At 45.0% G+C, this 15,969-nt stretch overlaps 1 protein-coding gene across 1 annotated transcript in view; it reads left to right on the top strand.

Moving 5' to 3' along the window:
- Window positions 1-621: 621 nt before the first annotated feature.
- The window catches only part of FBXW4 (F-box and WD repeat domain containing 4), a gene marked incomplete at its 5' end in the record, with an annotated part of 51,741 nt that continues 36,393 nt past the window's right edge, over window positions 622-15,969 (top strand). The window contains 4 exons of the mRNA XM_010080990.1: window positions 622-717; window positions 3,476-3,661; window positions 4,818-4,950; window positions 7,445-7,539. Coding sequence (XP_010079292.1) covers window positions 622-717; window positions 3,476-3,661; window positions 4,818-4,950; window positions 7,445-7,539 — 510 coding nt within the window. The remainder of the gene's footprint in view (window positions 718-3,475; window positions 3,662-4,817; window positions 4,951-7,444; window positions 7,540-15,969) is intronic.

The raw sequence follows: 15,969 nt of genomic DNA, 5'->3' as shown, positions 1-15,969 counted from the left end.
GATCTGTCTTGGGGCGTGTGTGCATTGGGTGGTTATGCAGATGAATGAATTTTATTTTTAGTTTATACCTATCTTGATTTCTAATCATTGTATCTGGTTATGTAATTGTCAGGCAGGTGAGGGTCTGGAGCAGTTTCTTTACTAGTCTTCTGGCTAGACACACTCTTCTGGCTTCTAATTTGTGTTCTGACTAGTTTTTCCTCCATTTATTCTTGTATGGTGTTGTCTTTATCTTAACTGGCTTTCTTTAGTCTCTATTAGAAGAGTGATGTCCTGTTTCTCTGGTTGTTTCTGGTAGTGTTCTGTTTTGATTACATATTGTCTGAGCCGGTGTTGCATTCAGTATACTAGACCAGGTCTTGATCAGGTTTAAGACTTGGACACCAGTGATCATCAGGGATGGCTTTCTTTGCTGATAAGCACCCACTCTGCTCAGTGTTCCTTTCTTGACAATTGTCACAAGCGTGCTTGCTCTGGTGTGGCTCAGGCACCATCAATATTTGCCAGTTCATCATTTGTGGAACCTGAGTGAGAGCGTACGTGTGACCAGCTTGAGCATATTTGTTGTCCATATAGCATCAGTCCTGGTTGCTAATCTCATCTTTGTCCCTTTGTCTGCAGAGCGCCTGGCATTCCGGTGAAGGAAAGGGTGAAAGTATCTCAGAACTGGAGCCACGGACGCTGCCGGAGAGAGACCGTCCTGAAATGGAAATGCAAGCAAGTGGCTTTCTCTTCTTTGTTCTGTGTCAGCTGCTGCAGGGCCTTGGGTTTGCATCTGTGCCCTGAACTGAGATGTTTCCTGCTCCTTGTCATGGTGTAACTGATCTGTTTTGGATGTTGCTGGCTAGCTGGATGTGGGGTAACTGGAGTTGCTGTCTTGCCCTAGAGATTCACTCTGAGAGTCAAGCGCTCCTCTCTTATTAGGAGCTTGAATTTGGTGTTTTTCTGATCTGTGCAGGTCTCATCAGATTTAGGAATCTTTACTACATACTTAACTGTTATGTTTGTGTCTATTACTGTATACCATGAGCAATTTTCTGTCCTGCTTTCACAATGAGCATACCTTGATCCCAGGTATGGACTTATGTGTTACCTCCAAATGCTTCGTTTGTCTCCTGTGCTTTATCCTGGCCCCTGATTTGGATGTACAAATCTAAAATGCTAATTGCCATTCCTCTACCTTATGCTTCTTCATTTGCGTACCTTATGCTTCCCTCCTTTATTAAAAAAAAAAAAAAGGCACATTTGACATTAATGAGAGGAGACTGTTGTTAAATTCTTGCTTACCAAGGTCTGCTCAGCTTTCAAAGCAATGCATAAGATAGGTCTCTGGCCTGAACAGCACATCTGAATTTTCAGCCCTCACATCGTCAGACAGAAAAAGAAATAAGAAAGACTATGGTTTGTTAGATGCTGAGGAACAGGGACCTGCTACTGAGCTTTGATGCCTTTTTGTGCTGTGCCGATTGAAGCGATGGATAATGTGCCACTGCTTGTCTAAAGTCCTGGGAACAGCTGTAATGACCAGAGTGGTTTTTGGTGCAGGTTGTATACCTGCCTTTGAAGTGCTCGCAACCATCTGTGAAGACAGTCTTTGTGGATGTTAGAGATCATTACTAAACCAGCTTCCCAAGTGAAAAGGCAAGGACTGATTTAATGAGACCACTATCCAAACTGCATCCTCTAATTTTCATTTATCCTGCTTCAAATGTGGTACTTCTCCTTATGAAAAAGCCATAGAAAAAGGTAAAAAAATAAACTGCAGCAGTAGGAGAGCCACAGAAACTGGCTGTAGTCTGGGTAAGCTGGATATTCACTTGCTTTTAGAGGACTGCGTAGGAGTGGAGGAAGGAAGAGGAAATCACAGTCTGCCTAAAACCAAAGCTGGTGCTCCAAAGATGCCTCTTAATTTTTCCATGCATATGATCAAGTCCCAAATGAATGTTATAACCTATGCTCAACTGTTTTGTCTGTGTGACTAAAAGCCTGTTATTGGAGGTGAATGCAGGCAAGCAGGAGCCTTCTGTCTAACAAGCAATCTTGTCCTCTTGCTTGTTTCTAGTCCCTCATTGTGATGTTATGAGGTGTGGCTATGTGTAATGCCTCTGCTGACACAGAAAATGATGACCTCTCAGATAAATGATCTGCAAAAAAGAGGCAGACAGGTTTTTATGAGAAGCCCCCCTGCTTTCAGAACTGTGTTCCTGAATAGTTTGAAAACTGAAAGTCTGCTCTATGGAAAGACTTTGGTTTTGCTCAATGTTTGCACGGGTATTGGTGCACTTGACAATGACTACAGAGGGGAGACAATTTCACACATCTATGCCCTGTAGGACACAAGCCCCATGTCTCTTTTTTGTCTGGTCTTGCCATATCCAGAAGGCCTATTTGCTGATTCTCTGTTGGCCACACAAAAGCAAGTTCTTGAGCAAAGAGCTCATTGTCTTAAGTGTGCATTGTAGCCTGTTCTATTTTCTGATTTTTGGTTTTGTTTCAAGAATAAATAAACTTATTGTGATGACAGACTTGATTCAGACATTGCTTGAGTGTCTCCTTCTCTTCTTGGTTTCTCAGGAAGTGAAGCATATTTTCCGCTTCAATCTTCAAAATACTTTGAAACAGCTCCTTTAGCAGTTCACTGCTCTTGGCCTGGAACCTGCTTGTAGGAAGCGACCACTGTCCCATAGATAGTAAGGGGCAGATGGGGTGTATGGGCTCTTCTGAAAGACGGGCAGCAAAACTCAAGGGAGGTTGCTACGCAGTTGCTTTTGGCTCAGCAGTGAAGGAGGTGTGAATGTAGAAAAATACCTCCTTTACATGATGAGCACAAAGTTCTTGGATAGTCTCAGGCTTACCCTGCTGCTTTATGTATTAGCATACAGAGAATGCAGGAGGTAGAGGACTTCGTCTGTAGGAAGACCTGTGTTGTTTGGTGTGACCTGCTACCCTGCTCAGACATGTGTGAAACACTGACAGCTTTGTGGTATCTGCTGGTCATCAGCAAATAACATGCAGGATCAAGAATGACTGTACCAAGAGCCTAATATTGAAGGCTCTATTTGGAATGCTTGGCATTGCTCACAAAGGCCTGATAGTCTAATTTCTTAAAAAGTAAAGGCCTGATGGAGAGAGGGGTCAGAGAGCCTTAAGTATTTCCTATCTACACTCATTAGACACTTGGCCATCTTCTCCTTCAGTGACTCCATCCTTCCTTTTCCTCAGCTCTTGGTTAGAAAAATGCCAGCAATGTGATCTGCTTTGCAAGTTGCTGGAGAAGCTTCACTGCTTAGCTGTGCTACTATATTAAGCCCTGTTTTTGCATGTGACCAGCAGCTCCAGCTTCACCGTTTTCTTGAGTGCGCATTTGCTTTTCTTTATATGTTTACATATGCAATCTTTTTTTATTTCTTTCTGTGAGGTTTTTTGTTTTGTTCTCCCCACCCCTGCATCCCCCCAACCTGCTGTCTGTTTGCAGTTTGATGCCATGGATGGAGCTGAGTGATGAGTATCTCTACCTGTCTCAAGCGGAGAACATCCAGGCCTACAGGCTCTGTCCAGATGGTACAGGCTTGCAGCGTCACCCTCAGGCTATCTTCTCTGGCCACCAGGAGGACGTATGTCGCTTTGTTCTTGTCAACTCCCACATCGTCAGCGGAGGGGGGTAAGTTGGGTGAATGAAGGAGCCCAAGGACTGTGACAGTGAAGTTGGAAAGGTGTTGTGTAACTCCAGCCTAGAGCAGAGGGGTCAATCTTGCTACAGTGTTCTCATGCTTGGCTGTGTTCAACTGCTGCTGCTTCCTCTCTTATGGTTTGGTTCTGTCCTGAAAAACCTTCTGCTAGAGCAGTGAAGGAGCTGAGTCTCATGCTGTTGACCTTACAAAATGTCCTTTTCTCTTTTGAACTTGTGTAGGTTGACTGATAAGTCAATCCTGACGGATGTGCAATTTTCATTTCTTTCCCTGTCAGAGTAACTAGACTGTGTTCTAATATACAGAACTGCTGGTTAACTAGGACCGCAGTGGTGCATAAAGCTTTCTAGAAAGTGACAAGTATATGTTTATTAGACCTACTGATACACTTGTGGAGAGGGGGGAAAATTGCCAAGCATTCCAGCACACGCATACTTCTCCGATTAATTTTGTATTTGACTGGACTTTTTAAATTACAGCAAATGACAGAACTGTTATTTATAAAGTTTTAGCTATTAATATACACAGCACTTAGGCACAGAATTGGGAGATACAAGCATGGCTGCCTGCCTTGGATATCTTGAGACTCTCCCCTGTGAACTGTAGCACAAAATTCAGGTGAAAATGGAGGCATGCATTTAAAATTCCAGTAACTGTATTGGTTGAAAAAAAGTTTAAATGTCTTCGTAGTTAATTCAAAGCGGAATACCCTGTATGGCTGCTGTGAAATGAATGAAAACCTGAGGCTTGGACATGGGTGAGAATGACCTCTCACTTGTTTCCTTGCTCCAGCCATTCAGCAACCAGCCAGGTCTCTGGCAAGCTCAGAGCAGTAGGAGGAGGAATGGCTGCTCTGCTAGTTTCTGCAGCTTAATAAGAAGTGGAGGGTGGAAAGATAGCCAGGAAAATTTTCATGTGCGGCAGATCAGGGTTAGACTGGACAGATGTGAGATTGCAAGAAAACAGGTGATGTGTGAGGAGTGGAGGGTTAATAATGCTGCATGGATTTGAGCTCCCATGAGAGATCAATCCTGGTCTTTTTGTGGCACTCCAAAGCACTGATGGAAGGTGCATGTATAAGGGAGATGCAGCTGATACAGACTCCCTGCCTGGGGATTTGTTTTGCAGAGATGGAAGTATTGTCCTTCACAAGATCCATGGCTCCTACAGCGTCAAGTTCTCTGCACATGAACAGGAGGTGAACTGTGTGGACTTCCAAGGTGGCCTCATTGTCAGTGGCTCCCGGGACAGAACAGCGAAGGTGAGCAGTGATGTTCCAGGAGCTGCAGGTGCTGCTGCAGAGGTGACCTCAGAGGTCTTGTGCCATTAATGTTTAAGTGTCAGCAGAACCATTGTGAGCCCTGTCTTGTGTGTCCCCAGGAGCAGTGCTGAGTATCTTGGTGCAGGCTTATGTCTCTGAAGATATGCTCGCTGTGCCAAGCTTTTAAGAAAGAGATTTGGCAGTACTTTATGCCATCAGTGTCTGGTTTAAACTAGGAAGTGCAGGAATTGGCAGCTGATGTTTTGCTTCTTTCACTGTACATCTGTCTAACATTGTAGTGGAGATCCATGCCAGTTAGTCTGAAATTTGCCCTAGGTATTTCAAGCACATCCTTGCTTTGTGATGCAGTGATGCTTCACTTACTCTCTGTATATTTGATCTCTTTAAGGGATAGTGTGATGTCTTTTCCAAATCTTTGGGGTTGTGGTTTGTTTATTTGTGGTTTGTGGTTTTGTTTTATTTTTTTATCCTTCTTTGCTTGCAAAACAGAAGTGAAATTAGACTATGAATACTGCTAGCTCCCGTTTTTCTCTTGCAGTTGGCATCACTGAATCACATAATTTTTGACTTATTTCTTTTTGTGGCAGGACATTGTTGATTTTTGTCTTTCTGGATCTGGTTGGCAGTGCTCTGTTCCTACATGGACCTGGAGAGCTGTTTTCCTGAGCTGTAACCAGCTCTGTTCAAGTAGTTTAGGAAACTCCACATAGGTGTTTCACCCTTGTCCTGCTAGCATGATGCAGTACCTGTAGCATCTTCACAACCACTTGTTTCATTCTTGGAAGTGGTTGTATATGTTGAAAGCTTTGGCTCTTGCTCGGCATAGCTTGATGGATACTCTAGGTCCCTGGTATGTATGGTAGAGCATCAATGGAGATAAGGGGAAAAACTGCTATTCTTATTTTGCAAGAAGGGAAGCTAGGGCAAAGAAAAACTTAAATGTTTCTTTCAAGGTTTTATAGGAAGTGTGTGGTAATGGGTAACTATGTGACAGGCTGCTGGGCAGCTTGACCCTATCTGTTCTCACTGGTCCCTCTGTATAGCTGTACCGGGTAAAATCACTCCCAAGCAGAGCAGTGTTCAGATGCAAAGGGCACTGTTGGGGATGCTGCTTGCCTTCTGGGAGTAAGGCCTTGATGCTGCTTTGTCTCATGCTTAAGCAGGGCTGCTCCTCTCTGTTCTGCGGAGCTTCTTTGCTGGGAGAGCGCCTTCTTGCTGCTTCCCTGGCAGCCAGAGGACAGACCTCCCCAACCTTGAGAACAAATTTATGATGGCCAAGAAGGGAATTTAAGGCTGTTTTTCTTGGAGCTAGTCTGAGATCTTGCCCACCCAGTGCTCCCCACAGCATTGGCTTTAGGGATGTTCACCTCTTATTTTTTATCATCTCTTTTGCAGGCTGCCTTGTTTGCATGAACGAGACTCTTGGAGGATGGAAGGGAATCCCTACCAGCCTTTTAAAGGGGCTCTAAGTGTCTGAGCTATTGAGGGCTCTGCTGAGTGTTGATTAGGACTAAGCTCTGAGGAGCTGCTAATGTACATTCCTGTGTGATAGGGACTAGATAGTGTGCTCTGAGCAATATTTTTAACCTGTAGGAGATAGGGATGTCTTAAGAGTTAAGCTTTTCTGCTGGTTTTGCTGACACTAGGTGCTAAATTCCCCGCTGACAAGAATAGCCTGCAATCCTGGGCATTATCAACAAACAAACAAATAGGGCACTCCCAGCTTTGAAGTCTTGAAGTGAAACATTGGGGGTCGGTTACAGAAGACTGGGGGACTTGAGTCCTGTGGGCTAAGAATGAAGGCAAGGTGGAAAAAACGAGGACCACAAGCAGAGGCCCCAGCATGGAATCTGGGGGGCTTTATTAGTACCCATAAACAAAGCAGAGGGGTGTGGTGAACTGGTGGAAGGGGATGTGCATGTATGCACAGATGGGGGAGTGAAGAGATTCTCTCACATGGTCGGTGAGCAAGGGAGGCCTGTCTGAAAATAGCCTAGGGTACACTTAAGAAACTTGGTCAAAAGGGGTTGGGTTTATAAAAAAATATTTTGCAGGATAGCAAACAGTTAATTTAATAGATAATGAGTGGAAATTTTTCAGGGATGGTACAAAGTCTTCCCACACTGTTTAAGAGAACAGCAGAGATTTGAACAAATACCACTTCTTGTTTACTTAACTACAGTAGATGAGAAGTCTCTGTGTTGAGTGCTGCCTTAGAGAACATGTGGTGATGGGGGTGCTCTCTCTGCTCCCAGTGGGATGGAAGGTCATACTCTTAAGCTGAATCTCTGTGCTTGTTTCTGCCAGTGATTGAAGGCTCTGCTCCTCAAAAATAAATAATGGGAATTCAGGGAGCGCATCTCAGGGAAGATAAGCATGGCAGTTTTGGCAGCTTGTCCAGCACATTAGCAGTGTGCATTCTATCTTCTGCACCTTGTGGGTGATGTGGCATAACGTGCATCTCTCTCTTTAGGTTTGGTCCCTGTCCCCGGGCAGAGTTGGGCAGTGTCTACATACAGTGCAGACAGAGGATCGAGTGTGGTCCATTGCTATCAGCCCATTATTAAGGTAACTGAGATCTCTTTATTCCCAATTTCCAACAGAGAGAAGTAAAAGAGTTGGATAGGCTGTGTCCCCACAAATTTCTCTGAGGCACCAGTGTGACACTTCAGGGACTTGATTTGGGTAGAGGCTGGTCAGGGGCTTGTGCCTGCAGCATGAGCTCAGGGAAGCAGTGAGACAGATCCTCTTGAGGTTTTCTGTACTGAAAAGATGCCAACTTGTATTCTCATTCTCTGGCAGAATAGATGCCAAGCAACAAGGTCCCTGCTTGAGAGCTGTGTGCAGCAGTTAGAGCTCAGTTTTCTTTGACCATGCTGAACTGGGAAAGATGGAAGGTGGAGTACAAGGATGAGGTTTTCTAGACTCTATTGCCTGTAGCCCTGTACTTCTAGTGCGGTTGTAATGCTACAACTACAACTTCAGCATGGGAGGCAAGGGCAGTACCTACACCAGTGTCTTCCAGGTGTTTTTCAAACTGCTTGAAGTGAAAATCTGAAGAAACTTAAACTCTCACTGTTAAAGTCTTACACTCACCAGCAATGATTTGTTTCTTTGGTTCACTGTTAAGTTGGTCTTCTGCATTGAAGAGATTCTCCCTCAGCCTTCCTCAAGGAAAGGGGGAAGAAGAGCTGTTGTTGCTACCCATGTGATGTCTGCAACTAGTGAATTTTTGTCTTGTGCAAAACCAAAATGCTTCCCACAACTGCTGTCCTCATTAGATTTCCAAGTTTGTTTTGCAGGCAGCAGAAGGTTAGTGGTATGGAGCTAATGGCATTATCCGGGGAAATGGCCCTTGAGGCCTGCTATGATTTTGCTGTCCCCTTGCCCAGTGTTTGAGACAGATACTGTTTTTGAAGCAGTGCCACATGTTAATTCTGCTGCAAGATGTTAGCTAGAAGCCCTTTGCTGTCTTTGCTGCAAAGGCCCCTTTTCTAGCAGACAACAGGCTCTGGCTTTAGCACTGTGGCTGGTTAGAGCCCAGTGGCATGTTGCTTCCTACTCCTAAGTGATGACCTACTCGGGTGGCCTCTTGTCAGGACAGTGTTCCTTTCCCTGGTGTGCATGGTTGTGCACACTCTGTCACAATATTTACCCGCTATCTCCTCACCCCCCTTTCCTCCCTGCAGAGTGATCAATGGGAGGTGGTAGAACAGCTACCCTAAGAGCAAGTGGGTTTAAATTGTGCCCTTTTTTTTTTAATGGGACTGTGGACTGTACCAGCCTCCCCCACTAGCCCACCCTACTGCTGCCCCCTTACCCCTCCATATTTTGGCGAGGGGGGTGGAGAATTAGAGCCAATTAGCCACGTCATTAATTCTTCAATTTGACGGCTGATATAGCACGGCCTGAAACACGCTGCTGACCTCGTATAATGGGAACCCTGCTCCTTAACATATTGACGATGGGAGAAGTTAATTAAAATTCCACAGAGAGAAGGTGTCGGCTAACCTATAAACCTGTCGTTTCTCGAAACAAATCGTAGCCATCCTAGAAGAGAGAGAGGATGAGAGCAGGAGGGCATGTGGTGGGGGAGGGCCAGGGCAAGGGGCAGGGGAGATGAATTTTTCACTAATAGGTTTTATTGCTTGATGTCTAATGAGGGTGAGTATCAAAAAGATAATATCTGGATTCTAGTAAGGTCTGCTCTGGGGAGCTCTGTGGTTTCTGTTTCATTTGCAAGAGCCCATATTTCACCTGTATGCATTACCTATGCACTTATGTGTGAAGCTTTTCATCCCTTGCACTCCCCATCCTTCTCACTGGAGCTTGGATGCATTTGTTCCTCAGTGAGGCTGAACGTGGCCTTTAACCTCCACTTCCTCCTAAACATTTGATGTGCCCTCCCGATTCTGCTTTCTGACTTCTGCTGGTGTAAACTGAGACCTCCTCCATAAGAACAGATAGTTCTGCTGGTGTAGAACTGCTGTAAAATCAGGCTCCAACCACCTAAGAATTTTGGCCCGTCATTGCTGAGAACCCACCAGCTCTCTCTACTATGGGCATGTAATGCTCAGGAACATAGAATCATGAAATGGTTTGGGTTGGAAGGGACCTTACAGATCATCTAGTCCCAACCTCCCCTGCCATGGATGGGCAGGGACCCCTTCCACTAGCCCAGGTTGCTCAAAGCCTCATCCAGCCTGGCCTTGAACACCTCCAGGGATGGGGCATCCACAGCTTCCCTGGGCAACCTGTTCCAGTGCCTCACCACCCTCACAGTGAAAAATTTCTTCCTTATATCTAATCTAAATCTACCCTCTTTCAGTATATAACCATTACCTCTTGTCCTGTCACTACACTCCCTAATAGAGTGTTTCCCCATCCCTCCTGTAGGCCCCCTACATCTCAAAGCAGTTGTGTGTTCTGGGATAGAAGCAGGGAGGGCTCTTCTGGCTCTAGCCATTCAGAAGTGCTTTGGAGAGGCTGAAGTTTCCTGACCTGGAGGTTTGCCAGGACTAAGACTCTCTAGAGTAGTCAGGATTGTATTCTTATTGAACCTCAACTGTTAATAGACAGGACTGAAACTTTTCTTCTTGCTTTTCAGTGGTATCTCCCTCTGTGTGAAGCTTCCTTAGAAAGTATCCCATGCGCTCCTGACCCACAGCTGGGTTTTCTGCTGTGTCTGCTGTAGCCTTGCTCTGCAGGACTGCTGCTCTAATGGGCAGTGCCTGTACACCCAAACTAGACTTCAGAGACTTGTGCTCTTAAAGTGCAGTTCCTCTGGCTTCAGGCATCTCTTTTGGGTCTTCTGCTTTGATTTGTCTGCAGTTTCCCTGTGGCATTACAGAGATCCTGCTGCAGATGTGCTGAGCTAGGGATGAGGCTTCCTTGCTCTTTGCGTAGTGATGCTGGTCCGGATGCTCAGAGGGTCTGCAAACAGAATGATGTCCATAAGGGAGATTACTGCCTTTTACCCTACTCTAAAAGGGTACCAAAAGTACTGAGTCTTCTCTTCTTACTGTTGTGGGGAAGAACTGTGCTTAGTCCTTTGTATAAGCTTTTCAGTCATAGATGTGGCATCACATCCCTGTTGTGTTATTGGAGCTTCATTGCTTTGGGGATGCCTATCAGTACCCTGCAGGGTAGTGGGGATGAGGAGGGCATTGTGTTCCTTCTGGAGAAGCAGGACTTCTGTGTAGCTGTAGTGATTGGTGTGCTTGGGGCAGCAGGTCCCGTGTTGCTTGTCACATTAGGGACTAGAGAGGAGTCAGAGTATCCTTAAAATAGGGTGTCGCAGCTTTCTCCAGGTCTCCAAAGCTGTCCCTCTCCATAGATAAGTAAAATGCTATACTTACAGAGAGGCTGTGTACTCTAAACCATGTTTCCTAGCTGCTTGTAATCCCCTTCCCCCGAGTTCATTTGCCTTTTGAACTCTGTGTCATGCAGATGTTAAACTTTCATTTACTGGTGCTTACTGCAGTGACTTATGTGTACTCAGGGACCAGGGCAAGCCTGAGTGCAGCGGACCAGTTCAAATGTGCAAAGTGAGGCAAACCCAGGAGTTTCTAGTGGAATAGTGGCACCTTCATGCCTTGTGATTTCCTGAGGTGGCAGTAGCCAAGGAAGAGAAGTGACCACTGTACACTGTTTAATTTGAGGGATAGGTTTATGAAGAAAATGAGGTCCGATTGCCTGTCTGCAGAAACATAAGGCTTATGATATATGTTGTACTACTGAAATGTTCCTTTATTTAGGGGAAAATTTGTTGCCATCTTTTTTCCCTAATGATAGAGAAGCTTGTAGACTGGAAAGGAAAGAAAAAAGTGGACCTTGATGTTAAATTCATTATTAATCTTGGATTCAGAAATTCTTTGATATTGGATCAAAAAAAGTATTCAAATCTAAGTTGGCTTCTTCTGCTGGGTCTGGCCACTGGCATTTGCTATTTAGTTTTTAAAATATTTATCATGAGAGGTAGTCTTCCCATGTTGTACTTGAAGTGTGTTGGATTTTAAACCAAGAAAAGAGATGGTGGACGCACAAAAATGGCTTTCAGTGTGCAACTATAGACAGCTAGGAAACCTTTGGTGCAATCTGGGGCAATGTCAGGCAGCTGTAATGTTCCCTATTGCAGCAGAGAAGGGCTTTGGGTGTGTAAGCTCAAAAGACGCTCCCTCCTTTTCAGACTGTGTTATTGGTCTGCTGCAGTACATGACCTCTCCTTGCAAATGTTGCCTTGGTGAAGTGCAGGTTTACTCCAGAGAGGAGGAAAGTTTGTACCAAAGACTAGCTATCTGCACTGACTGTTTAATTTAAAGGAAAATTATTAGTTCTGTGAGCAGTTGAATTTAAAAAGCCAGGCTTGCTCTCTCTTTTATGCAGTGGTGTAGTTGAGACCCAGCTCCTCTGTTTTAACATGTTGATTTGGGTCTCTGTTAACCTAATTGCCTCTCCCATGGAATATTATGGGGAAGTAACATCTGGGGAGTCCTCTGTCTCTGTGGACAACCTCAGACAAATTGTAAAACATACCCAAAACTTACTGGTAAAAGGAAGAAAGAGAAGGGTTACTGACAGGCAGTGTGACTGAATGGGCCTCTCTTCCATTGGGAACAATCAAAATGATTAATTTTGAGGGCTTCTTTTTAATGGTTATCTGGAAACTTTTTGTGAAACAACCTGATCTTACAGATTGTATTAGAGAAAAACAACCTATTTGAGTCAGAGCAACTTTGCAGTGGTTTTAACTGTACAATTGAACTGTGCTGCAGTTAAAATGTTTGATAATATTCCGAACTGTGCTGCAGTTAAAATGTTTGATAATATTCCCCCTACCCTCACTTGCTACACTTTTATCAGCAGATATCCCCTACTGCATATCAAGATGAACTGATGGCTGTAGTGGTGCTCTGTTTTGACCTAGCTTTGTGCAGTTAACCTATCTGAGTCTGTTAGGACTTGGGACAAGCAACTGGATTTTATTCTGGTTTGTGCATTGCCAGCAAAATAGCAGGCAGCAATAGCTCTACAGTCCTTGGGGATCTCTGTAGAGCCCAGTTGGTTTGAATAACTGAGAGGGGACTCTGACCTGCAGCTGTTTCTTAAGCAGGGGCAGGAAGAACCTGCTCAACTGTGAGATCCCAGGGTGGACTTGAAAAGTTAGTGATGACATTAACTACCATCTCTTACTGACCTTGGAGAATGATCTGGATGTGGGTTTCTAGATATATGCAATAGTTATAACTGACTTGGTGCTCTTTCACCCCCAAGCTGAAGAGCAGGAAATGAGTATCAGTTTCTCCTCTCTGGAGCTAAAAATGACACCTGTGTCTTATCCATGTGCCCTGACTCTTCCCTTGATGTTGCGAGGAAGAAGACTTTGTTTTACCTTCTTTAATTGTGTGATGACTCTATTTGGTTGTCTTCACATGGCTGAACTGACAAATGTACATGTCCCTTTTCCCTCTGCTCTGGAAACAAATGCATGTGCAAACACTTCTATAGGCTGAGAAACAGCAACTTACCTTTCTTCACTTCAGTTTCTTTCCTTTGCCCTCCAACACTCACATGACTGACTTGCTCCCTCTTTGTCGCTTTTGGCCAATAACCTAATGTGTGTATTTTCTGTGGCTGTGTGAATTGGCTCAGTAGTGGTTGTGGGCAGGTGAGCAGCTTTTGGGAGGCAGTAGCTAACTGTGTTAGAACCCAGACATCTGTTTCTAATCCTGTGGAGCTGTGCTGCATATTGAAATGGTAATTTTTTTTCTCCCCCGTCCCCCTGCAGTTTTTTCTCATCTTTCCCTTTGCTTGAGGGGAAAGTCTGTCTCAAAGCTTGGGGGAAGCATCTTTCTTGTGCTGCTTCGTTTGTACAGGAGAATCCATGTCTGTTTAATCGATGTGACAGAGGAAACTTAGTTGAAGGGGCTGGCAGCCTTATGATTTGAGGTTTCTATTTCCAGTTTGTGATAGTTTTCTTTTTGCTTTTTAAATTCACAGGGGGAGAAGGTAACTTCACCCTGTGTTTACCTTTGCTCGGCTGTGCAGTGTGCCTTTGTTTTTCCACCTTTGATCAGTGTCCTGCCAACAGATAATTTAGCAATTGCATCCCAGGGTGGAAGTGTGGAGTTAATGTTAAAATTAGTGTTTTTTTCCTTTCCTAACTTCTCTGGCTGATGAAGCAGAGAAGGGGAGAGGGGAGGTGAAGGGGGCCATAAATTCTAGACCTGGTGATTCTAGTCCTTGTAGAGAAAGGAGAGCCTCTGATGTCTCTTCAGCACTTTCATTAACATTTAAATTAAGGGTTTGTTTTTCAGGCGGCTTCAGTCACAGCCCTTTCATAGCCTGACACATGGAGACTGTTCTCTCTCTTTCTCTCTCTCTTTTTCCAGCTTGCAAATCAGTGTACAGTAGTAATCACTGCTGTATTTTTTTTTCTGATCTCTCAGGAGGGCAGCGACCTGACAAGCTGTACCAGAGGTTCAAAGAGAATCAGAAATGGAGTGCAAAGGTAGATGGGCAGAAGGATGCCAGGTTTCACTCCTGCAATTAGAGTGGTGTCTGTTCCCTCCCTTGCCTTTCAAAGGGCTGCTTTTGAGGGCGGGGAGGGATAGAGAGGGATGGACCTTTCGTGAACGGATGGGAGCCCCAGGTGCAGATGCCTCTAACCAGGCTAAGCTTCCACTGTTACTCCTCCCAGATGAGGCCGGGGTGACTCTGGGAGGATGCGAGCTCATGCCCTGAGGTGGGAAGTGGAGCTGTAGTGTCCTAAGATAGCAGCCTAGCCCCTCTAAAGGAGTGTTGATTCTCTCTAAGGACAGCAGGAGGCTGGTCCTCAGCCTGCCATTGGCATTTGAAAGGAGGGCAATAGTAGAGGATATTGCCCTGACTTAAAAACTCACCTCTGACTTCTGCGCTGCAGCACTGAAGTCTTGTCTGCTCTGAGCACTGCAGCTTACTCTAAGGGTAGAGGAGATAGCTGATTTGAAGTGTCCATTTGCATCTTGGCTTACAAAAGCCTAAACTAGGCCATGCTTTGCTGTAGCTAGGTAGTTTCTGGTATAGGAGCTAGTTGGTTTACCATTGGGAAGAAAAAGTCTTTCACCTGCTTCAATAACTGTGTAAGAACCAAGGAACAAGGGGACAATTTTAGGAATGGCAGTGACTTGCAGTGGAGAAGCAGTATAATAGGATTTATGTAAACACATGTGAACACATAGAACCTCTTCTGGAATTTCCCACTTCTCATCTCCCACCCATTTGGTCACCGCTGGTAGGCTGTTATCCTCTGTGAGCTCTCTGACAGGAGCTGGGAGACTCTGAGTAGCACTGAACTGGTGTCTTTCATGATGTAGAAGTGGATAAAAGGTAGAGGAAGATGAGCCAACAGATGAGCAAAGTATTTAGCATAATGAAACCTGCAGCTTGGTTGCTGGACTGTCACACTGTTCATGTCTTCACTCTACCACCACCCCAGATTTTCCTGCCTTTCACTAAGAGCTTGATCCAGATGGGCTTTGAAGGGTGCCAACAAGATGAGAGTAGCAAGCTGGCAGTGGGATTGGGAAGGGTATTCCCTGCATGCTGGTAAATATGGTGCATGAAGAGGTGCCAGAAGTTTCTGTTTCTTCAAGATTGGTCTTAGGATGTGCTGTTGGTGGCCATGATTTATACCATGTAGCTCTTCTGGAGGACCTAATTCAAAATCATGCACTTGCAGAAGCCTCCTATCTATGCTTACAAATGTTTCTGTTTTGGGGTTTTTGTGTGAACTACCACAGACTGTAGTCTGTTACTTCCAGTGTCACTGTTGTCAGGTTGAAGTGTTTTGTCTAACTGTTCCGTTATGTATGGTGATGACTCTCAGACAAGGAGTTATACAGAACAGCTTTTCAGGGGCAGGTGATCCTCTCTGCTTTCCAAGTGCTCTGGAGCTGTGTGGTGCTTCTCTCATCCCATCTGACCCATGCTTTAACTGTTCTGTACCACCCATCTGATTGCACTGTTACTGCAGGTATGTCCTAACTCCTCTCTGAGAGAGTTCTGCATAGTCCTAAGAACTGCCACCATCAATGTCATCTTGGTATCCTCATCCTGTATGATGCAAAGGGAATTCAGAATATCTGCTCTGCACTGCTGGCATCTATCCACTCTTCCAGGTGGAAGAGCTGCTTCAGCTTTTTGGAGGTTCATAGGTTCATGCCTACTGAGTTTTTTTTCCTTCAGGGCCCAGTATTGGATGTTGCTGAGCATGTTTTGTGAAGCCCGCAGTCTGTGTAAACCAAAGCTATTGGGAATAGGAAAGAGGATGCTTAGTACTTGTCACACAGGGTCCTCGATCATGACTTCTGAGCCATCTCCAGTGTTGCTAAGTATGCAGCTTTTCAATGAGGAAAGCTTTTAATTTAAGTTCTCCTGAGGCTGGATGCCAGCCTGGAGCCCAGCTTGGCTGCCCCAGTGGTACTCAGGGCAAGTGTGCATGACACTAACTGGGGTAAC

The sequence above is a fragment of the Pterocles gutturalis genome, unplaced genomic scaffold, assembly GCF_000699245.1.
Source record: "Pterocles gutturalis isolate BGI_N339 unplaced genomic scaffold, ASM69924v1 scaffold434, whole genome shotgun sequence".
Taxonomy (NCBI): Eukaryota; Metazoa; Chordata; class Aves; order Pterocliformes; family Pteroclidae; genus Pterocles; species Pterocles gutturalis.
The sequence above is the reverse complement of the archived record's forward strand: the minus strand, read 5'-3'. Positions and strand labels throughout refer to the sequence as shown.